General features: G+C 33.1%; 3 protein-coding genes across 3 annotated transcripts; 2 read left to right on the forward strand and 1 right to left on the reverse strand.

Annotated features, from left to right (window-relative positions):
- Window positions 1–1,417: 1,417 nt before the first annotated feature.
- LOC122596795 lies at window positions 1,418–5,014 on the forward strand. Its single transcript, XM_043769439.1, has 6 exons — window positions 1,418–1,509; window positions 1,687–1,767; window positions 2,396–2,479; window positions 3,578–3,673; window positions 4,238–4,315; window positions 4,423–5,014. Exons 3-6 carry the CDS (start codon window positions 2,476–2,478, stop codon window positions 4,656–4,658), a joined length of 414 nt encoding a protein of 137 aa, XP_043625374.1. The 5' UTR covers window positions 1,418–1,509; window positions 1,687–1,767; window positions 2,396–2,475; the 3' UTR covers window positions 4,659–5,014.
- A 4,990-nt stretch (window positions 5,015–10,004) lies between these two features.
- LOC122595344 (serine incorporator 3) lies at window positions 10,005–14,509 on the reverse strand. Its single transcript, XM_043767690.1, has 6 exons — window positions 14,211–14,509; window positions 12,829–13,065; window positions 12,193–12,304; window positions 11,846–12,020; window positions 11,047–11,284; window positions 10,005–10,487 (listed from the first exon to the last, which is right to left on the reverse strand). The coding sequence occupies exons 1-6, from the start codon at window positions 14,383–14,385 to the stop codon at window positions 10,195–10,197; spliced, it is 1,230 nt and encodes a 409-aa protein (XP_043623625.1). The 5' UTR covers window positions 14,386–14,509; the 3' UTR covers window positions 10,005–10,194.
- A 1,657-nt stretch (window positions 14,510–16,166) lies between these two features.
- LOC122595229 (DUF21 domain-containing protein At4g14240-like) lies at window positions 16,167–22,428 on the forward strand. The gene is made up of 12 exons (XM_043767565.1): window positions 16,167–16,515; window positions 17,518–17,594; window positions 18,048–18,245; window positions 18,409–18,492; window positions 18,622–18,693; window positions 18,892–18,959; window positions 19,945–20,032; window positions 20,436–20,509; window positions 21,003–21,363; window positions 21,736–21,782; window positions 21,864–21,939; window positions 22,081–22,428. The coding sequence occupies exons 1-12, from the start codon at window positions 16,269–16,271 to the stop codon at window positions 22,189–22,191; spliced, it is 1,503 nt and encodes a 500-aa protein (XP_043623500.1). The 5' UTR covers window positions 16,167–16,268; the 3' UTR covers window positions 22,192–22,428.
- The last annotated feature ends 584 nt before the right edge of the window (window positions 22,429–23,012 follow it).

Consider the following 23,012-nt stretch of genomic DNA (forward strand, 5'->3'; position numbering starts at 1 on the left):
TCCGCACAACCATACTTATATGATGTATTATTATAATTAAATAACCAATTAACCAAATACACTAAAATATCTAACAAATAGCCCCCTGATTGTGAAGGTAGAAGGACGAGTTATATAATGTCAATAGCAGCTAAGTTAACCCCTTTTTTAAAATCATAATAAATTCATATAAGCGTGCACTCCGCACTACCATACCTATATGATGTATTATTATATTATGATTAAATAGCCAATTAACCCAATTACACTAAAATATCTAACAAATAGCCCCGTATTGTGAGGGTAGCAGGACGAGTTATATGATATCAATTACAGCTAAGTTAACGGCTTTATTTGCGGTATTTTTATCTATTATTTTGGAGCTTTATAATTCCTCCGTTTTATTGGATTAAATTTCAATGAATTAGATCTATAAGGGGTTGTTTGGTTCACCGAATTCAAAGGAATTCAATGGAATTGGAATTATGAATTCCATTCCTTTAGTTGTTTGGTTGGATTATGGAAGGAATTTGAATCTAAAACATTCCCCAAATTCCATTAAACACAGAATTCGGAATTCCATCACATACTAGATGGAAAGTCTTGAATTCCTCTGGAATTCACATATATTACCAAAAGACCCTTCCTCTTGTCACTTCCAGAATCACTACTTGAACATCCATCACCATCCATATTATTGCACTTCCATCACCGTACATACCCTTCGATGACTTCACACCAGCGTCACGTTCATATCACATTCATCAAGACACCACCCCCCAACAGCTCTCGTAGAACAACATTGAACCTCATGAAATAAAATACCAACAGATCGGGCGTGATGGTCACCTTATGAATCTTCAATTCGAGCAATACACATGTTGCATATTTTATGAATATAAAGAGGTGATATTATTGAAATGATGATGGAAGAAATTTTGGAAGACTGATTGAAAAAGTTACTGAAAAAAAAATATATATGATGAAGATGAAAGGACAGAGAAACGTATAATGATGATGCTGCTTTCGTTTTTGTTCTTTAGTCAATCCTATCACCACTTACATTTGGTATAGGCAGGCAAAAATATTTAATAACGTAAATATATGCAATGGCAATAAAGTCTTTTTATCATAATACAAAATTCCAATTCCTTAGATGTATTTTTGAACCAAACAAGATTATAAAATTATCAAATTTCAATTCCTTCGAATTCCAATTCCTTTAAAAAATCCAATTCCTTCAAAAATATTCGCAGCTTAAGAACCCAAGCCCTAGCCCTAGGTTTTCAATAAAAAACAAATCCCCCTTTGTAGTAATAAATAGAGGATAAAAATCCCACCGTAAAATCGAAAGAGAAAAATAATTCAATCAGATCGATGGAAGGAAAATTTAAGACACAGCTGGATGACGATGAGCTGACGGAATTGTATAATAAAAACCTGTCGTCTATATTTCACACCAATTCGACATTGACAAGTATCGTCGTGCTAATGCTGGCAAACTCTACATCGATCCCGGTTTGCACTTTGGCAAGCATCTTTACCCACATCCCTATATGTTTAATTTTATATATTTATTCTATTTTATGTATATATTTGGGGTTGTTTGGCATATTCTCCGACTTATTGCAAAATAAAAACCCTAGCTTCAAAACCTGTATGTATATGCAGTATGTTAATTTTGTATATTAATTTTATTATGATTAGGTTTCCCACCTGAAAGTAAAGGTCATCCCCGCCCCGTCCGTGAAGAATTCGAAGAAGAATATGATGAGGAGCAATATGATGGTAAACATTCTTATTTTTTTTTCCCATTATGCAGCTCGATTACCTTACAACGTAGTGCTAAAAGTCATTAAAAAATATACGAGTAACATATTTCTTTTTATTAGCTAATAACGTAATTTCTTTTTGTTCATTTAGGTCATTCTACTATAAATTTGTAACTACACTTTCGGAAAGAGAAAATAGGTCTAAATACCCAAATATTCATAGAAGTATATCATTTTAGGCAAGTTTTTTTATGAAAATTTTCACGCCCGGAAATCGCAATGAGAAACCTGATGTTTATGATCATTTTGGTAGTGATGTTACTTTCTCTTTTAAATTCCTTTAGTTTGATCATTGAATCCTCTTATGAATTTTAATTTAAATTGCATTAAAAATGACGACAAAAATTAGAGGTTTTTCTTCAAAAAAGTACAATGATCTAATTGGACAAAAAGAAAGTCTACGATTTAAAACCAACATTTTGAACAACTATATACTACGATCCTACAATGTATCAGCAAATTTTAACTTCCGACTGTAATAATTTTTAAGCATCTTCAAAAGTTGTTAGGACTTAGGAGTCCATCCTAGCTAATGATATGTTGAAATGACATTCACTTATTTTGTTTGGTTTTTATTCGTGTAGATGAGGATCGCAAATCATCATCGTTTATACCATATATATTTCCCTCTCCCCGTTCCTCATATCAACCCCGCTTCAATGAGATGGGTATCGATTATATCTTTCTCATTTTCATATAATGTATACACGCAGCAGTTCAAATATATACAAGGTTGTAAATATCGGTTTCGGTATCGTATCGGCCGACCCCCGATATGCGATATATCGGATATGTCGGGGATATATCCGATACCCTAAATTGTAAAGGAATTCATCTAAATATATATATATATATATATATACTAACAATGTATACAATTTGACATAACTTTACATATCTTTCAATCTTAATTGCTATGTTATGAAGCAAATTTTACATACCTTTTAATCTTAAAGTTAGAAACCCTATTTTTGGGTTTATAAAAAAAAGAAAAAAAAAGTCAACTTTTTTGATCGATATTGACCGACATTTGACCGAAACGATAAGTTCAGCCGATAACCCATATATCGTATCAGTTGAAGGTCGAAATCCGATTATATCGGCCGATATTTGCAACCATATGTGTGTGTGTGTGTGTATACGCGCACATACACATATATGCACGCGCGCACACACACACATATATCTATTTCTATTTAACGTATTTGGTTCAACTTTTAGAAATTTTGTCGGACTTTGATCATATTGTTATATTTGTCTAAATTAAAGGGATGTTTGTTTGGTAAGGGTGCTTTTATTTGTAGAAAACTAGGAGTATTTTCTAGAAAAATTTTCAATGGAAATATGGGAAATTGATTACGTGGTTCAGTTGTGAGTTTTTCTAAAAAAATTTCATTGAAAGTAGACGATTATTTTTTCTTACTTCTAACTACCTACTGGAAAACTTATTTTAATATTTTTCTTTTTTTTTTCACTTTTTAAATGAAAAACTCCTTATGTTTTCCAAACTTGCAACTAAACCTGTTTCAAAATTTTCAATGGTGTTCTACAGTTAAAAAGCCCTTCAAATTTTCTTGAAAAATGAAAATGGAAATTTGTAAAAAGTTTTCTGTAACTTAATGCACCTAGACTTTTCGCTTAACCTTTTTTGTGAATGCAAATATTCGTGACCAAACTTATAACCCCAAATCAACTTAGTTACTACTAGTAATTATGATGAAATCTCTTTCTTATACTATTATTCTGCTGGTAAATTAATAAAATAGATGATGGAATGGATGAAGCCCACAACAATCTTGGCATGCCAAGCGAAAGACAAAAGGAAGACGCTGTGTTTAAAGTTCTAAGACCTTTGGATTATGGTATTGTCTGTCCTTTGCCAAAATTGCGAGGAATGCCTTGCATTTATCTTTTTCTATCCATATGATAATAAATTTCTGGCAAAATCGCAAGCTACAAGTTGCTAGGTTTTTTTAGTATTGCTTGCAAGGCTTGCCATTCTGTTGGGAATTTTCTAAAAAGTCAAAAAGTTGATTAAATTGGTATAATTGTGGGGTTTTTTTGGATACTAATGTTATTTTCTTATTTTGTTGTAAACCAACATGAACAAACTCGAGCTCGAACAATAGTCAATTATTTGAATTTAAACTCGAACACCATTTTGAAATGTTACTTGAGCTCAAGTTTGACTTTCAAGCCAAGTAAATAAGAAACACTCTTTATTGATTCTTTATTTTATCTGTCAATGCTTTCAGCAGCATGCGTCTCACATTCTGGCTACAAATTACTCTTTTCTTTAATAGAATCCAATCGTGTCTTATGTTTGGTTGGTAGAAAATATAACTTCACTCAAATCAACTTATTTCTAAACAAACATCTTGAAATTACTTTGCCGTATCGTGCTATTGTGCTTGGTTAATTGATAGGTACTTCTTTTGATGGCAAAGGCCCCGGCCCCTGGAGGGCATTTTCCTCAACATTAATACGATATCCATTTGCCTCAGGTAACAATTATATTCCCTCTTAGATATGTGGAAGGGACCAGCATGTAATGTAAACATGATGAAGTAACTTTATCTCTGCTATTATTTTGTTGGTTTATTAATAATAGGTGGTACGGAACCGTTGTCGAAAAAGTCAAAATCTGTACCCCTGCAACAACTTTTTTTGTTGAAACTACTGTTGATGCCTCTGCCTCTGCCTCTGCCTCTGGTAACAATGGTATCTACTTTATGGTTGAAGCATTTCAATTCACTCTTGGCTTATGTTACTATTGTGTTTGATTTGTTAACTTTGGACCTTGTAGTTGATGCTGTTTCCCTGCCCAGTTGTGGTAATAGGATTTAACGTCCATCTGCATAGCAATTTTTATCATTTGTACACATGGCAAGCTAACGAGAGTATAAATTTTAGGTAGATGTATGGCTAATAGGTACAACTGTCTCAACTCCAAAGAAATGTTGCAAGAACCTTGGCAGTTAACCTTGGTTGAGAATCCAAATTCTGCTTCCTCTGGTTGCACTCTTGCTATGTTCTACTTTCTAAAAGTTATTAAGATATGTAAAAAAAGTTTGGATTACTTGTTCCGTTGTAATCTTAGCATGTTATTATCAGATTTCTTCTTTGGCATTTTATTATGTGAAATGCTATGGTTTGGGGAGACTCTATTGTCATGATAAATTTATCTCATGTTGAAATTTAAATGAGTGAGTGCCCTTAAAGTATAAAAGTTCCATAACCTATTATATGCATGAAACGCAACAACAGAAAATGATATTACATTTACCAGCATATGTATAATCATAACACAAACCAAATCTACATTTAAATTTTAGACTTTCGGTTTCTCTTTTGGTAATAGCTTATAGCTCAATTCACAAATTTCTGAAACTACAACACCAACATTATTTAATAAGCACTAATTACTCGAAAATTAAGAATTAGCGCTAAACATAATACCAAAGAAACAAAACAATTCTCAGCAATACAAACAAACAAACAAAACAATTAGATACAACGATATTCCTACGTTCATCTATAAATAAGATTTTTCTTAAATGATTCTAAAAACACCCACCATACACTGATACACTCTCCGTGAAACTCAAATCCATTGTTTTATAATCATTCTTAGAAGCAATAGCAATCCATCTGCCATAGATATACTTGCTCCTTGTCAACAATCAATAAATTCTTCGTCTTGTAATAATGATTAGTATGATAGCCAGCTTTAGCGAGTGGGACAACTTTCTGAATTGGTTCAGTGTGCATAACAATCTAAACTTTTTTTTAGAAAAAAGTCATGTAAACTTACATCAGTAAATTGTAACCACCTGGCTCATAACATGATACATATACACGTATTTGGGAATTATATTATAAAAAATTCAGGCGATAAAGTCTTATAGGAGAAGTTAGGCTTCGGAATTACGAGTAAATGAAATTATTCCTCTCCCTTTGGTTGCCTTCTCTTAAATGGGCCCCACATAACAATTGAGTTTCGGTCCAATTACTCATTCGATTTCCCGCGGCTACTAGTATTTGACCCGAATAAGATATGGGTTGGACCTTAGGTCCCCTTGTCTTCTTGATTATGCATAAAATTGGCTTTGAGTCCTTATCTTGGCGCGATTGTTTGTTTTCACCTATGGGCTTGGCTACCTTATCGGGTTACTGGGCTTGTTGACTCGTTCGACCACTCGTCGGGCCCAACAACACGATTGGGCTACTTAAGGGTATATATATATATATATATATATAGGGGGACAATCAAATAAGAACAGTTTTAAAATAAAAATGGTGAGAATACCTTAAAAACATCATTTTGATGCATTAAAAGTCTATAAAACTGACATAGTGCATAACTAATTATCATTATTTAAGTGTTTAACAACACATTGATTCATCAAAATCGAAAAAATCACGTTTTTTGTTGGATGCATCATTTTGATGATTATGCATCCAAGATAGATGCACAAAACAAAAAACATGATTATTTCGATTTTGATGGATGAATGTGTTGTTAAACACTTAAATAAAGATAATTAGTTCTGCACTATGTTAGTTTTATGTTTTAATGCATCAAAATGATGTTTTTAAGGTGTTCTCACCGTTCTTATTTTAAGAGTGTTCTCACTTACCCATATATATATATATGTATATATATAAGGTGGCAATTAAATGAGAACCAAGTTAAAATGAGAACAAATGAGCCACTTAAAAACTATATTTTGATGCATTAAAAGTCTATAAAACTGACATGGTGCATAACTAATTATCATTATTTAAGTGTTTAATAACACATGGATCCGTCAAAATCGAAAAAAATCACGTTTTTTTTGGATGCATCATTTTGATAATATGCATCCAAGATGGATGTACAAAACAAAAAACGTAATTTTTTCGATTTTGAAGTATCAATGTGTTGTTAAACACTTAAATAATGATAATTAATTATGCACTATGTTAGTTTTATGGAATTTTTAATGCATCAAAATAATGTTCTTAAGTGTTCTCACCGTTCTTATTTTAAAAGTGTTCTCACTGGAGTGTTATATATATATAATGTATTTGTATTTTGTTGGGCATTAAATTTAGGATAGAGATTTCCTAAAGTTGATAAATAACTTTAGGTAAAGTTTAGTCAATCTTGACCCTTGATTTAAGTTCAATGGTCAAGATTAACAACTTTACCCTTAAAGTTGTTTTATAACTTTAGGGAATCCTCGTCCTTAAATTTAGTACTAGCTACTGACGTGTCACTCGAAACAATATGGTGATCTTAAGTAGGAAAAAATTGATATAACAAGCTCAGAAAATGCCAACCGAACACATTCTGATAGTCATATATACACAGTGCAAACACTAAATTCTATATCCCAAAATGAAACACAACAAAAATGACCCAAAATCATAATTTCACATGCTAGTCAAACCATGTGAATCCAAATCTTTACAGAAAAACACCGATGATGATGATGATGATGATGATGATGATGATGATGATGATGATGATGTAACCATTTTTATTTCGTCTCGTAACCACTACTCTGCTCCCCGCCCCACCGTCGCGCCCTTCTCTCTTCTCCAACCACACTGTCGCCCACACCGCACCCTAATGTTTTTTTAGATCAATCTGTTTGTTTTCTTGTCTATTTGTGTTTGTCAGCTAGATCTGTTCAGATCATGTTTTAATTTGTTGGTTTTTGTGTTTATTTGCTGGTGTGAAGAGGTTTATGGCTGTTGGGGTTCGAAAATGTGCCACAATAGTCGAGTTTGGTGGCCAGAATTGGCTGGCGGTGTGGTTGATGTAGTTGTTGGTGTATATATGTGGTGGTCGGAAGTGGCTAGCGGTGGTGGATGATGTAGCTGTTGGTGTATAGATGTGGTTGTTGGGGATAAAAATTTTTATAAAAATAAAAAATAAAAGAAAAATTCCTACTGAAATTATATTTAAGTTGAAAAGCAAAAAAAAGTAGAAAGTAAGTTTATGGGTATCAAACGGGTAATCGATATACTATATCCATTATGGGTAAATCCTATGTAGCACCGAAACGGATACGGCAAAGGAGCACGGGAACGATACGGGAACGGAAAACGGAAAAACTAAAAAAGTTAAGATACGGGTACGACAAATATACGGCAATAAAAATATTTTAAAAAATAAAAATATATTGCTTTTATATAGAGAAAGACTTGAGACTTAATAAATTATGTATAATTATATATGTATAAATTTATAATATATGCTTGATGGTGACCGGTGATCACGGATTAAATTTTTACTAATCAATGAGGGAATAAAAAAAGCTTGATGGAGACCTCAAATGTATAATGTAGTTAGTTTGTGTTTGGGGTATGCATTTGAAATAGAAAAAGCTCATTAAAACCCTATTATTAATTGAATACGGTACGGAAGCTTCACAGAAACGTTTCGGTATATATGAAAACTTCAAGGAAACGTTTCGTCGTGTTTCGTACGAGTTTCCGTTCACATGGAGTTTCTGAAACGGGTACGCTTACCTGTTTGGAGTTTCGGTGCATCATAGGGTAAATCTATGCCGCCAACCCATGATACACTTGTAAGAGACCCATGGATATATCCATAACTATAAGACACTGTCAAACCCGTATTATGCAATATTATTTATATTATGTTTGTAATATAATATATATTTATAATATCTCTATGACCCCCCTTATTTCAAGTTTGAACAATCTTAAATACTATTTATCTTGTTATTTTAATTTTTAAACATCTCTACTTATATATCTATCATTAATGAAACTAATTTACAATATTTACGAGTATCTTTTAACTTCTAAAATAACTAAGTGAATAAGGGGAACTAATCATTTTGAAATATACAAGCATGATATTCACACCCGCAAATTGCAACGGCGATAATTTACGGCGAACAAGATGGCGAAATTGTGATAAGCTACGTGTTTATTAGTATTGGTAAGGAGTATAAAACTATTGAGTGTGATAGTTTATGGCGGTGGACTTGTGGTTTACCGTCATACGACTAAAAGAAAAAGTAACTCCTAATGCCGTTTTCTACGGGTTTTGGGTCCCAATGTATTTGACGATGTATGGGAGAGGTTAATATGTAGACAACCTTACCTCTACCAAAGGTAGAAAAGGACCTCCAGCCTTGCTGGGCATGAAGATTGAATCCATAACATCTGCTTTCAGAGACAAAAGCTTCAACTACTGATCCAACTCAGTTGGTTATTACCGTCATACGACTCATACCCTTTTATTTGTTTTAAATTGATTAATGATTTTTTTATAGTTGCAAATTCAATGTTACCTTCTTATTATTATATATATATATAAAAAAACAACAATTCCAATTTTTATAGCAATTTTTCTGTAAGAAAACTGAAACCTTTGTAGTTCTATATACATTTTCTAGTTCAAACGATTGAACTTTTTTTTTTTAACAGTGAGTTTTTTTTTTTTGAACGGTAATGATTCGAACCTAGTAGTGATATCCAAGTGGTCAGTATGCCAGCATTTGGAACTTGAAGGCACCCCTGGAGATCAAGGGTGCGATAACACGACCCGCACACGTCCAAAAAGGTAACTGTCTAAAACCATGGGAAATTGAAATTCGATCCCTGGGCTCTCAACCAACATCCCCTCTCCTAGAACCCCCAAAGAAGGCTCAAGGTGGCCATTTGATCTAAGACCAAATGGTATTTTTTTAACAACGAGTTAGTAGTTACCCATTAGCATTCAAGACACTACAAAGACATGTAGTTGGACAGTATTCAAAACTCGAATATGTAGCACTTAAACACTAACGTGAAAGTTTATATCCAGTCCATTTGTATGTTATTTGTTTTCTCTTCCTTTCTTTTTAGCATCTTAATTCCATCTCAAGATGAATATCCCCAACAATTATTATTATTATTACTATTTATACTCCCTTATAAAAGAAATTGAACCTCCTTCCCTTAAATGTAAGAACTTGACATGTCTAATTTACCCTCCATACGCGGAAACACATAGCAAAAACCCTAACTCACAATGTGTCCCCCTCCTCCCCCTTTCACATGCCATCACAAAAATTCATCAAATTTCCGACCGCAATGAAACTACTTTTACGTTAATAACCACACCACCACTGCATTGCGCGGACACCAATCTAGTTAATATAAGGTAGGAGAATGATGAGAACCAACTGTTTAAAAAAGGCAACATTATAGGATATAACATAAAAAGCAAGACGACCATCAACACCAAAACCATATTTTCAATAACAATCATCTCCCACCCATGTACATCTACCAAATTACACTTACAGCTCCATACACACATTTAATTACATTTATACCGAATATCCACATACTAACATGAGGCGTAAACGATCATTCAATAGAATTCACGGTCTGGGAAGATGAGGGGGGCAACGAGGGACCAGATATAGAGCCCAGCAGTGACCCACTCGGTGCAGATCCGAACCCAAACTGATGTCCACCCAACATCAATAAGGTCCGAGCTTTCAGAGCTGCTCCATCCTGTTAAAAGCATGGCAGAGTACATGCTAGCCAAAGCAAATATCACATGGAAAAACGTGTACGAGTAACTCACGGGTTTTGCTTCACCTTCTTTCTTGCCATTGCCTGATTCCAGTTCTTCGGAGTCCAGAAGAGGTGATCTATCACCTGTTATGGAAGATATGCTAAGTTGTTAGTTCATTAAACTTACTTGGTAAAACCCGAAATCCTTGTACTAATTGCACAATTGTGGAGTGGAGTAAATAGTAAATCATGCATGATAATGGAGTGGCCATATCAGCAATGACTCAACCGGTTCTAAATGAGGCCTTATTGACCCATTTATTCAAGAATTTGCCATTGGGATTCTCTTTATCTCTAACATATCAAAAAAATCATATATAAAAGTAGCTTAAAAGGAAGATGCCAGAAAGGTCGATAGTCACCAAAACTGTATTTATAAATATATACAAAATTCTAAATCATTGTAAATGTAAAGTAATATTATTGATGAAATAACATAATTACTGTAATCATATATGACAGACTAAGTAATTATCATGAAATAAATAAACTTTCATGGAAAAAGTCTTCTGGGTCAACCAAACGCAACCAGCACAAAATTACACATTCTGACCGGGTAACCCAACCCATCTGACCAGCCCATTTTGCCACCTATAATCGGTTTAGTCACAGTCTTCAGTTGGTAAATGAAAAAGTTTATTACCAGCTCTTGGAGAAGATGGGGGCGATAGGAAAGTTGTAGATGAGCCAGCACGAAGGGCTGAATATAGAACTGAGAGAACAGTTGTAAACATGCCAAGTATAAGGGTACTTGTGGTAACCACTTTGGAACTGTTAAGACCATTGCAGGCATAATCTCGGGGTTCAGCAGCAAGACCAGTGTAACACACATAAGCACAGTAAACTGATATCACAGAAGCAGGCAACAGGCTACCATTCACCTGTTAAAACCAAAAAACACGATATCTTAAGAATGGGTTTCCAATAGAACTTAGGGGGGATGTATTGACGTTTGTTTCAAAGCAACTATGCATATCCGACGTAATCAGATAGCAAGCGAAATAGAAAGATTGCGAGACAGTGTTTGGATTTGCTTTTGTTGTTTAAATTTGTAATCATCATGAAATCATCTATTTGAGTGTTAAACAAATTTTGACTAAAAGAAAATATTTCTTGAAAGATGACAGTAAAAATCTTTGAAAATAGGTTGAAAGAATGGGCAGTTAGGTATTTTAACTTTGTAAGGTTTTGTTGAAGCTGGTACGAAACTGATTTCCAAAACCAATTATTTAACCCCAAACTAATAAGATAATCAGAAGTATTTATCCAGACATCAAATGTGATGATCAAAAACAGAGTGATCAGTTTCAAAAACCAAATCCAAATACCCCTAAATACCACCCCTAATAAAAAATTAACCACAAACATCAAGTTCCTTCAGTCTAAGTATGGATTCTATAGCTAAAAGCAATCATAATAGCATGTATTAAACATATTTATACCGTGGGATGCAGTGCAATAACTGCAAATACAAGTGCAAGTATCATTGTCATGACAAGAAAGAAAACATTTAGACCACAATCATTGCCAGATGGATTGAACCAAATAAACAGCAGTCCAGACATTGTAAATGCAGCAATATAGCAAGTAACTGACACTGCAAGTAAGGCAACGAACCTGAAATTATACATAAGAAATAGATTATATATACGAAATAGTACCAAGTACCCTTTCGTACAACAATATCAGGGATTATAGACGTGTGTTTAAGCCTCTTCAAAGATGTGAGTCTATGAGTTTGCTGTTTCATTAATAGAAATAAATGAAGAATAGCAGGCCTAAAACTAACCACTTCTGTTCATCTTTAGCAACCCAGGCATCATTCCAAGAATGTGTAGCATCCAATAATATTATCACTTGAACGAGTAAAAAGAACCCTGCTCCAAATTTTGATATAAATCCTGCATATTTAGAGAGTTTTAATTTATATCAATCAGACTTCAAGTTGAAGATACAAGCAAATTTCCACAAAATTGTATTAAAGTATAAAACTGATGAAACTGGAATAAAAGACACAATGGCAGCCTAAAATATATAGGTGGCAAATTTTACACATTTACCTATAAATAGGTCGATAAAAGCTATGTTGTTTTTCTAATTAAATCAGTTAAGCCAAAGGATTTAGCTAAAAGGAAAATTGGTCAGATGAGTCAAATCCAAAGTGCATTCAAAAGTATAAAACCATCTAAATCGCTTATTCGCTTGATATACAAGAGTTCAATATCTTTGTACTAATACAATTTTCCATATTAAACACATTAATAATTTAGATAAATTAAAAAATGTATATCAACTTTGCGAAATTTGTCTAATAAGATGTTCCACTAATAGCCTATAAGGGCAAAGTAAGATGAAACTCGCGGATCAAAATCATAGCTAATGATCTCAGGTAATGATCAGAAGTAAACTAGGATCCAAAACTCACCATAAACAGATGTGACTGGATTCGGAAGAAAAAACATAAGGATGATAAGCAAAGCCCATATTATAATCTTAAAAATCCAACCACCATGGTGCCAAGCATCACGTCTGTCATTCTGATCCTTTATACCAATCATCAACAAAGCAAGTATTGCAAAAAACAAGCAATTTCCAAGGCTGACACGTAGAACAGCTTCGGATTGGAACCATTCATCTGAAAGAGTATCAGATGTATTGATCCCTGGAAAAGTTCAGAAGAAAGAAAATGGTTGTTAGTAAGATCTAACTTAAAAATTCAGACAATGGACTGCTAAAAACACTTCATTGAAAGGAATTAACAAGGTATTGTATCATTGTTTGTGTTAGGCCACAGTTTAAGGAGTGTTTAACTTCTACTCAAAGATCTAATTTTCCACTCAACAAACAAATAAATATAGAAATCTTATATATCAAAATTATTATCACTGTCAGCAGTCTTTTGTAATGCATACTATAACTATTACACGCAACTGTAAACTTTGTGTAAACTTTATCAAAAAGGAATGACACATTTTTTAGATAACCAGACAAGAAAACTCATTCTATCGACGTATAGGGGGTTTAGTATGCTAATCAAAATTAAAAAATTAAAACTACTTATGCTTTTTGCAATACGCAAAAGCAACAATTGTAACAACACACACTGCCAGAAATAATGCTTACACTTGTTTCTGCCGTAACAAAACCCAATAACTAAATACACACTTGTTTTGGTGAATGGCAATTCTCCTAATTTATAGATCTAAAATGTATAACAATCACATATAGGCAATTGAAACAAAAAAGTCCCAAACCACTTTTTCAAATCAAACTGCTTTATTAGCGCTAGCTTGCTTTTATCCAAATAATCAAAACTACTTATCTACCATGTCAAAAAAATAATAAACATATAAACACCCCATAAACTGACCAATTTCGACCTTATTTTACATCAATTTTAACCATCCAAATGTTTTTGGATTCATTTTTAAACAAGACAAAAAAGTAACATGTAGTTAATTACACAACGATACTTAGCTATAAATGACAATTTCATATTTTACACAAATATACACTATGTAGTGTCCTACCATACATGTTGCGTATGGCTAAATATTGTTGTGTACATATCACCTCCTCATTTGAATTCGTCATCCTACTTTATAACTCGCACCTTACATCATCCAATTTCAGAAAATCATCATAAGCAATCACACAGTCTATTTTTAGCTAAAAACCATACAACATACACCCAGCAAAAAAATCACCAAAAACAATTAAAAATCCAAACTTTACAACAACCCAAATTAATATACACAAAAACAAACAAAACCCAGATTTTAAAATGAAAAAATTACAACAACTTACAAGAAATCTTTTTCAATAGAGGAGTCCCAATTTCACGGAGAACCCAAGAAACGATCAAAGAAAGACCAAAGAGACCACAGTAACCAAGCCTAGCTGATTTCTTTGTGATTGTTGATGCAGCTGATGTGCATAATCCACATGTTAATGATGCACAACATCCAACCAAACACGACATCGTTTTGATTGATTCTGTTTTGAAGGTTCACGTATCCTCTGTTTTTTATGACAATATGGATCTGTGTGACACAAGTTTGATTTTTTATTTATTGATTGATTGATTTTATTTTTATGTTTATTTATATGATTGTTTTGGTTTTTGGATAATAAACAAGACTAGACTTTCTCACTTGCAAAATTGGGTTAATTTTAACTATTTATTTTTTTCTCTTAAACTATTGTTGACAAAGGTTGTCTCCAAATGTATAAAAATAAAATTGATATTAATGTTCTGTATTAGAATGAGTCAATAAGTAAATAAGGGTAAAGAACTTGTGTGTACCTTGTCTTTATCTACTATTATAAGAAAGAAACTTTTTTTTGGTTCATTGTATGTAAGTAACTTAATAAACTAAATAAATCCTGTAAATAATCTGCTAAATACTGATGTGGTGGTCTCTCATTGGGTGGGCCACATATCATATGTTTAATGGTGCCACATTAGTACCCAGTCGATTTATTACACAATTCGTTTAGTTTTGAGACAAACTTACAAGTTACATATACACACAGATTCTTTTTCCTTTTCAAAAGATATGAGTTACTTCTAATTATTTGTTTAAAAAGTTCACAAAAGAATCTCCAAAGTAAACGTTTAACCGTTCAAGTCCTTAAATTTTAACTTCATATCAAAAGTTCATGTTTTTTTCTTTATAAAAAGTGAGATTCGAATATCAAAACAGATTGTCTAGTTGTCTTTATTGGTACCACGCTAGAGAGTTCACTCGTCCAATATCTAACAGAAAGAAAAACCTATTTTTAGTCCGTCTAAAAAGAAAAACTTTATATGTTAAAACTTGAACCTAATAGCTCATGTTTGAGTTTAAATAAAAAAAACTTTTGAATTTTATAATAGACATCCAAATATATATGCAACTCAACATCTATCTTATAAACAATCATTAGCCATACCAAACTTATACATCTACATCTACATACAAGGTTGTAAAATTCCCTCGAGTCGGCCGAGTACCAAAAATAAACTTTTGACTCCCACCTCGTCGAGTCGAGTCCGAGTCACGAATTCTCCAACCTTGATAAAATGATGATGAAACGTGAATCAATCAACTAATCTACAGTTTAATTTTTAAATTTGAATTATTATGTTAATATTTTTAAACAATTATGTTTTAAATTGAACTTTAGAATATATTTTTAAAGCTCTATTACATACAATTTCATAGATATTTATAGTTCTATATAAAGTTCCAATCCGAGTTCTTCCCGAGTCGAGTCCGATTCTCCAAAAATTCCTGACTCCTCCCTTCGTCGAGTCGAGTCCAGGTCACGAGTTTCCCAACCTTGTCTACATATATATGTATAATTCATTAATTTCCTATCTTTTATGAAATCAACTAACAATAAATAAAAAATAAAAACATCACAAGTAAAAAAAGATAGAGCCTTTTAACATTTTTACACTTTAGTAAATGATAGGAATATACGAGTACTAGCCACTTTATCAAACGGTTGAACCAACCAACCACTCGGCAGGCAGTAGTCAGTCAGTCGGTCAGTAAATCATTTGCGAAGATCCATCATCCACAAACCCAATTTGCTTTTCTCTTTTTACCCATTCACTGATTGAATTCTCAATACAACATTTATTACCACTTCTCTTCTCTCAAATAAAATCTTCACACCACACACTCCAATATTTGTTCTTTTATTTTTATCTTTTTTATATTATACGTATAATATAAAAACAAAAACAGTAGACACAAACACAAACACAATCGATAAATAAATCACACTCCCCGTGTGTGTTCTTTTTCCCTGATTCAATTTCAATCTCTATATCTAATATCTATATATATATTTATAAAAACAATAATAATTGTAATGATGCATGCGATAAACGCAGTGCAAATAATAAGAATGTTGACAAGTAGCAGTAGTAATTCGATGATGCTAGAAGCTGAGATTGAATTCGGATCGGCGTTGTTTTACGTATACGTCGGAATATCGTGTTTTTTAGTTATTTTCGCCGGAATTATGTCGGGACTTACTCTAGGATTAATGTCTTTAGGCCTTGTCGAACTCGAAATCCTTCAACGTAGTGGCACTCCTACTGAAAAAAAACAAGCAGGTTAACATTATTATATATTCATTTATTCAATTCATTTCACTTTTTTAATCATAATTCTCATAATAGATTCAGTTATGTTATGTATGTATATATATATATATATTATGTGTTTGAGAATTTTGATTGTGGTGGTGATAATGAATAATGATTGGTGTGGGGTTGACTTTTTAAGTAACAGGTGTTTGACTTTTTAGGTTGGGAGGGCAAAGTATGTAGAAATGTATGTATGTATGTTTGTATATACACGAGTTCTCTGGTCATTGCTGTTGTGTGTATCTGACAACGTCTTATAATTAGTGAACGTGGCAGCTTAGATGATTTGACGCCTATAATTCTGGATTTTGATGGGTTATTTGATGGAATGGTTAGTTAATGGATAGGAAAGAATTGAAAGGTTGGTACGTAACGCACAAATGAATGTACAACGTAATAATTAGACACGTTTTGTTTTGTTAACTAAGAATTAAAATTTTGTTTGCCTGAATGTAATTTACAAGTGGAAAGGGAATATGTAGCTTTTTAGGTAGCTAAAGTGTATAATTATAGAATCATAAAGTTTGACTTCTAATGTTATGTAACCTTTTCATGATACCCAGAATTGCAAAACATGTATAGTTGGAGGCATTCTTATGTCGGCTGACCTATTAGGAGATGAGTTTAAAGGCTCTACCGTAAACTTTGGTTATCTTAGAAAGGGAAGGGCAGGACCCATTATGAACATTGTCTCACTAATTTTTGTTGAACAAGTGTAGTGAAGAAACTGAGTTTTCGGTACCTTTTGTTTTCAAGGCTCTTTTGGGATTGGCCTTTTTAACCATGTCTTGATAGATGGAATTAATTATGACGTTGGAACATGAAACATGGCCTCCATCGGGATGTACTGCATATAAGATGCTTTAAATAATAATTTTTTAAACTACCTTCAGAATGTAGGATTCTGTTTTTCATACAGGAAGTTGTAAATATTCTCATCTTGATTTCATGATATATTATTGTCTTCAGCTGTCATATTTCCTGTGGTTCAGAAACAGCATCAACTTCTTGTAACATTGCTTCTATGCAATGCAGCTGCGATGGAGGTACGATATTGAAACTTACTACTTTTAGCCAAGCTTAATTTTCCTCCAAAATATGTGATAGGATCATTCCACTTCAGTCTATTTTCAAATACACTTTCTTGAGTGGTTTTCTTTAATTTTAAAAAAACTACACACACGACACACCAATGTTAGTATCAAACAAGTAATGCATTCAATTATGTATCTCTTTCTTATTATAACAGATAGTCACTAAGTAGTGATTGGTTATTCACTCTACATTTCCAGGTTAAGTACATAGATATTTTAGCCATTAGAAAAGCTTGGAAACACTCTAATTTTAAGGTTAAGTACATATGTACTTAACCTTAAAATTAGAGTGTTTCCAAGCTTTTCTAATGGCTAAAATATGCTAATAACTATTGTTATATTTTACATCTTACACACAGACACATGGTTTCTAATGTAGATGATATCTACTATTTCAATCTGCAGGCGCTGCCAATATACTTGGATAAGATTTTCAATCAAGTTGTTGCAATAGTACTTTCTGTAACTTTTGTCTTGTTTTTTGGAGAAGTGATTCCTCAAGCAGTATGTACCAGATATGGACTAGCTATAGGTTCTAGTTTCATTTGGCTTGTAAAGGTTCTGATGATAATTTGCTATCCAATTGCTTATCCTATTGGCAAGGTAACTAAATACAATCTTTAACTCTGTTCACTTGTTTATTAATGTATTGTGAATCGAACAGATAAATTCATATTACTTTCCATAGTTGACCGTGACTGCGGACTTCAGTTAGTCATTTTGGTAAATTATTGCAGCTTATGTTTTCAGTATTATGTCATTCCAGATGCTTGATTTGGTACTTGGACATAATGATGCTTTATTTAGACGAGCTCAGTTGAAAGCCCTTGTATCTATCCATGGCCAGGAGGTTATTGTTTTGTCATTTAAGCATTTAACTTAGTTCTTTTTCCTTACGATTGTAGTAATGATTATCTCAGTTGTCATCCCTGTGCTGTACGCCTTTGCTGCAAAAGATGACATTTTCATTCTATTGCAGGCTGGTAAAGGAGGTGAGCTCACTCATGACGAGACAACAATTATCAGTGGAGCACTTGATTTAACTGAAAAGGTATCAGTTGACATAATTTCGCAATCTATGTGAGCATTATACTTGCATTCTGTATGATCTGAAACTTTTAGAGACTCAAAAGTTATGCTTCCATTCTTATTGATTATTAATATTTGTGTTAATTAGTGTTAGATGATTTCTGTTTAATGTTACTATTAATAAGTGACTGTTGAATCTATTGATTATTTATCTGACCAGACTGCAGAGGAGGCCATGACACCAATTGAGTCAACTTTTTCCTTGGATGTCAATTCAAAGTTAGATTGGTGAGTTTTGTACATGTACATGATTATATTTGCGTGTTAGCAGTTTATCATTTGGTGTTCTTCTGATAATTCATAAGCTTACCATTAAAATGACATTATATGTTTTGGTCAACATCTTTCCAGATCCTTGCTGAAAATGTGTACTTGAAATTAGTGAATAGATGTGATACCGTAGGATTAACACATTGGGTGGTTTCTTTTTAAATGTATAAAATAGATTGGGGTATTGAGAATTAAGATTGTAAACAAATATATGTGATTCAATCATTTAATGTCTTTTTGAAATTAAGATATTCTATTTTGTATCAGTTAGTATGAACCTGTGAAAATTGGGGGATCTTTATCCAAACAACATCAACTAATGTTGGTATCGGCTTATCACAGATTTAAAACTTCATTTACATAATTAGGAACCCCATAACTACAATTTGACACATCATCTTTGCTTAAGAGAAGTTAGCATTGATATTAATTGGTAGCATGTTTCAGCAACTGTTTTAGGCATGCAATTGTATTACCAAGTTTCAAACCAGTAGAATTATACAGTTTATAAACAAGATTGTTATGGTCTTAGCACTGTAGCAGTATAGCTTCAAAGTAAGGTTAGAAAGTGCATCATTCCCAGCATTAGGTGTCTGAACTGTTTTGGTTGCGTAATAAGTTAATTTTCATGGAGCATTTTAGGAGATTAACCTTCAGCCTATGAAGATTATTTATTTTGTTAAGTATCCCTTTGTTCCTAAGATCAGATTTATTTTTGCTTTAGCTTTAATGGGTAGATGAAACAGTAAATGATGGACACAAAATGTGAAGCAAAAGTTGACCTGCTCCATTTGTGTGTCAGAACGAGCTGAAAGTTGGAAACAACTTTTTTCTTTGTGTATAATTATGCAGACATGGTTTCGTTTCTCAAATCTTAATATAAAATCTTTGTTAGTTGTGTTACTTGATGTGGGTTATCGATATTTTTCTCCTATTATTTCAGGGAAGCAATGGGAAAGATACTTGCAAGAGGTCATAGCAGAGTTCCTGTGTATTCAGGAAACCCAAGAAATGTTATTGGACTTCTATTGGTAAGTTATCACTACACATGGCAATTTTAATCATTTACCCAAAAAAAAATGTCTGACCATAGAAACTAAATAGCAGCTAAAGTGATGACGGTTGAAGGGGTTGAGTGGCAAAAATGATCGAAAGTTGCCCAAAGTTTATTCAAAATGCATACAACTTCCCAGCTCTTCTCTATAAAAATAATGTATTGTGTATTATTGCAAGAGTGATATAGTTTTTGCAAATATATTTGCTAATACTTTAGTTACTTATAGAAGTCAAAAAGGAAAGACAAAAAAATGTCGGTGGTCGATCCCGCATGACACAAACCGCTTTCACCCATCCTTAAGTTTTACATGGTTATTCTTCCTTTGGTACTTAGCTGTGAATAAGCTATCCTTTAAACCTATCCTTGTCGAGCTGCAGGTGAAAAGTCTTCTTACTGTACGAGCAGAAACAGAGACCCCAGTAAGTGCAGTGTCTATTAGAAGAATTCCAAGGTGTGCCTATCCCCTTCTTTTTATCTTATTCTCTTCCATTATTCTTCATTACTTATTACTTAAATTTTGGCCATAATTATAAATAAGGCACCTTGGGATATTTTTCTTGTATCAATATCTCGGTTTCCATCTTTTGAGCCTCTGTTAGCTGTACACTAGTGATTAGTTCTTCATTTGGGGTTTGTTTTTAAAATAATATAATATTTGCCACTTCAATATATATATATATATAGGGGTTGGGTATTGTAAAACGAAGTATAAAGTAAAACAAATAGGACAAGATATTGACCCTTAGATCATGGTTAAATTGATGCATGAAGATTCACGAATCAATTGATGCACGATGATTTTCATGATGCACGGTGATTTTCAGTAAAGAGAAACCTATTGTTTTATTTGTTTTACTTTAATAATTGTTTTATTTTAAAACCTATATATATATATTATGAAAATATGGATTGCGTATAATTTATTAATCAATTACTATATATAGGGTTCCAGCTGACATGCCTCTATATGACATACTAAATGAGTTCCAAAAAGGAAGCAGTCATATGGCAGCTGTAGTCAAAACTAAAGGGAAAGGTAGAAAGCCTCCTGCACTTGAAGAAGAACCAAATCAAGAAACAATTAGCATACGGTATTCTCAATCTGCAACTCCACAGCCATCGAAGGAGGGCGAAAAGGGAGATAGTGTAACAATTGACGTGGATACGTCTGCTAGATTCACACATACATTCTCCATGCAACGCGATGCCGCAACAAATGGAGCGCCTTATTCAACCGAGGACATTGAAGAAGGTGAAGTGATTGGTATTATCACGTTAGAAGATGTATTTGAGGAACTTCTCCAGGTTCTCTTCATTTTCTCATTACCTTAATATCTGTATTTTTACTTTTAAAATGATGAGCTGAATGGGTAGTTTAGTATGGGTTGAAACATATTGTGTTTGGTTGACCCTAAATACATCTTGGGTGATATTCTGTTTTACCCATCTGTCTTGTATCTTTCAAGCCATTTTTTAACTTGTGAAAGACGTATAAAGGATACATAGCCGAACTCGATCTCGTTACTAGTAATGGGTTGAAATTACCATCTTTTAGAATGTCGCCTTTATAAACAAAGTTCTAATTGGATCTTGAAAAGTATTGGCAACAGTTTGATAGTCTTTTGGTGACCAAGTCTTTTAGTTTCTATGGCTTGATAAATTTGGGGATCATTGCAGGAAGAGATTGTAGATGAGACTGATGAATATGTTGATGTTCACAAGAGGTATTTAAACTTTCTAAAGCTATCATGCATATTGTTGTATTTTCTGAGAAGATAAAGCTAACCAATGGTTGCTTTCCACAGGATACGTGTCGCAGCAGCCGCAGCTGCTTCATCTGTAGCCCGTGCTCCCTCGGTACGGAGATTAACTTCTATTGCTGTAAGTCATCGTCTTTGCTATTATATAATTTATATGCATGTTTTGAATTTGTAGGATTTGATTTTATTCTGTTCTGCATGGTCATCCTAAATTTTTTTATTCAGATGTATTGTATATTGATCTTGTTCTTGTTAAATACAGCAGGGAGGCCAAAATAAGCAAGCTCAAACTCCAAAGAAACCTGGTGATGATGATTCTACTTCAAAGTTGCAGAGAGCCCTTGCTGAGCCTTTACTTAAAAAGGACACATAAAACATATATTTGAGCTTGATTTTGTAAGCTGAAGTTTGATGATCAGTTTTTCAAGCAGAGAGTTATGCGTATAGCCAGCCAATCACAAAAATATAAATAAGGGTGGGTTGTGCATTCAGATCACAGCATACATGCAGGTATTTATTGATTTTTTTTTCTTTGTTGTATGAAGTTAAGGTCACATATTGTAAAGCTTGTAACACATGGAAATAGCAGTAACAGGAATTCTTAGACCTTTTTTGTGTGTGCATGTTAGTCTACATAAATATGTTGGCTAAATATGTCAATGACTCTTTAGTTGGTTGGTATATCGTGCGTGATATCTGCATACTAGAATTGTCACCGTGCTTCTTTGTGTTAATTTGTTTCCTTCGAACTTATTTATACTAGAACCCGATGGAGCGTTAAGCAAAGTATGTTGATACTTGATTTGACTTTGGATTTACCTTTCTGCATACAGAACAACAGCGACTTGTAGAATTTTCTCATTCAGTTTCAACCTTATCCTAATATACAAAACATATGATGGATTCATCACAGCCTGGTCAACATAGTTAACTTTGATGTCACAAGAGGACAGGTGTGGATCGAATTCAACAGCCTTTAGTTTTTACAACGGAAAATATTGCTTTAAGACTACCACCAACCATTTATTATTAGCGAGTGCACTCAACTTTAATAAATGGAGAATCATTTATGACATTTAATCACAATTAATTAAGATAAAGACATTCACAAGATCATGAATGATCGCCACAACCAAAATGTACCGGCTGTTCTAAAAAAAAAAGGGGAAGGAGGGAGCATCTATCTTCCAGACT

This window comes from Erigeron canadensis, chromosome 4, assembly GCF_010389155.1.
Source record: "Erigeron canadensis isolate Cc75 chromosome 4, C_canadensis_v1, whole genome shotgun sequence".
Classification (NCBI taxonomy): Eukaryota; Viridiplantae; Streptophyta; class Magnoliopsida; order Asterales; family Asteraceae; genus Erigeron; species Erigeron canadensis.

Bases quoted from the DNA above. Each gene is read 5' to 3' on its own strand.
- LOC122595229 (XM_043767565.1), top strand. From the start codon at position 16,269: ATGATGCATGCGATAAACGCAGTGCAAATAATAAGAATGTTGACAAGT. The intron at 16,516-17,517 runs GTTAACATTATT...TATTGTCTTCAG, and splicing joins TACTGAAAAAAAACAAGCAG to CTGTCATATTTCCTGTGGTT. The intron at 18,493-18,621 runs GTTATTGTTTTG...ATTCTATTGCAG, and splicing joins TATCTATCCATGGCCAGGAG to GCTGGTAAAGGAGGTGAGCT.
- LOC122595344 (XM_043767690.1), bottom strand. From the start codon at position 14,385: ATGTCGTGTTTGGTTGGATGTTGTGCATCATTAACATGTGGATTATGC. The intron at 12,021-12,192 runs GTTAGTTTTAGG...GTATAATTTCAG, and splicing joins GCTAAAGATGAACAGAAGTG to GTTCGTTGCCTTACTTGCAG. The intron at 11,285-11,845 runs GTATAAATATGT...TGGTTTTAACAG, and splicing joins TTATTGCACTGCATCCCACG to GTGAATGGTAGCCTGTTGCC.
- LOC122596795 (XM_043769439.1), top strand. The intron at 3,674-4,237 runs GTATTGTCTGTC...GTTAATTGATAG, and splicing joins TCTAAGACCTTTGGATTATG to GTACTTCTTTTGATGGCAAA. The intron at 4,316-4,422 runs GTAACAATTATA...TATTAATAATAG, and splicing joins ACGATATCCATTTGCCTCAG to GTGGTACGGAACCGTTGTCG.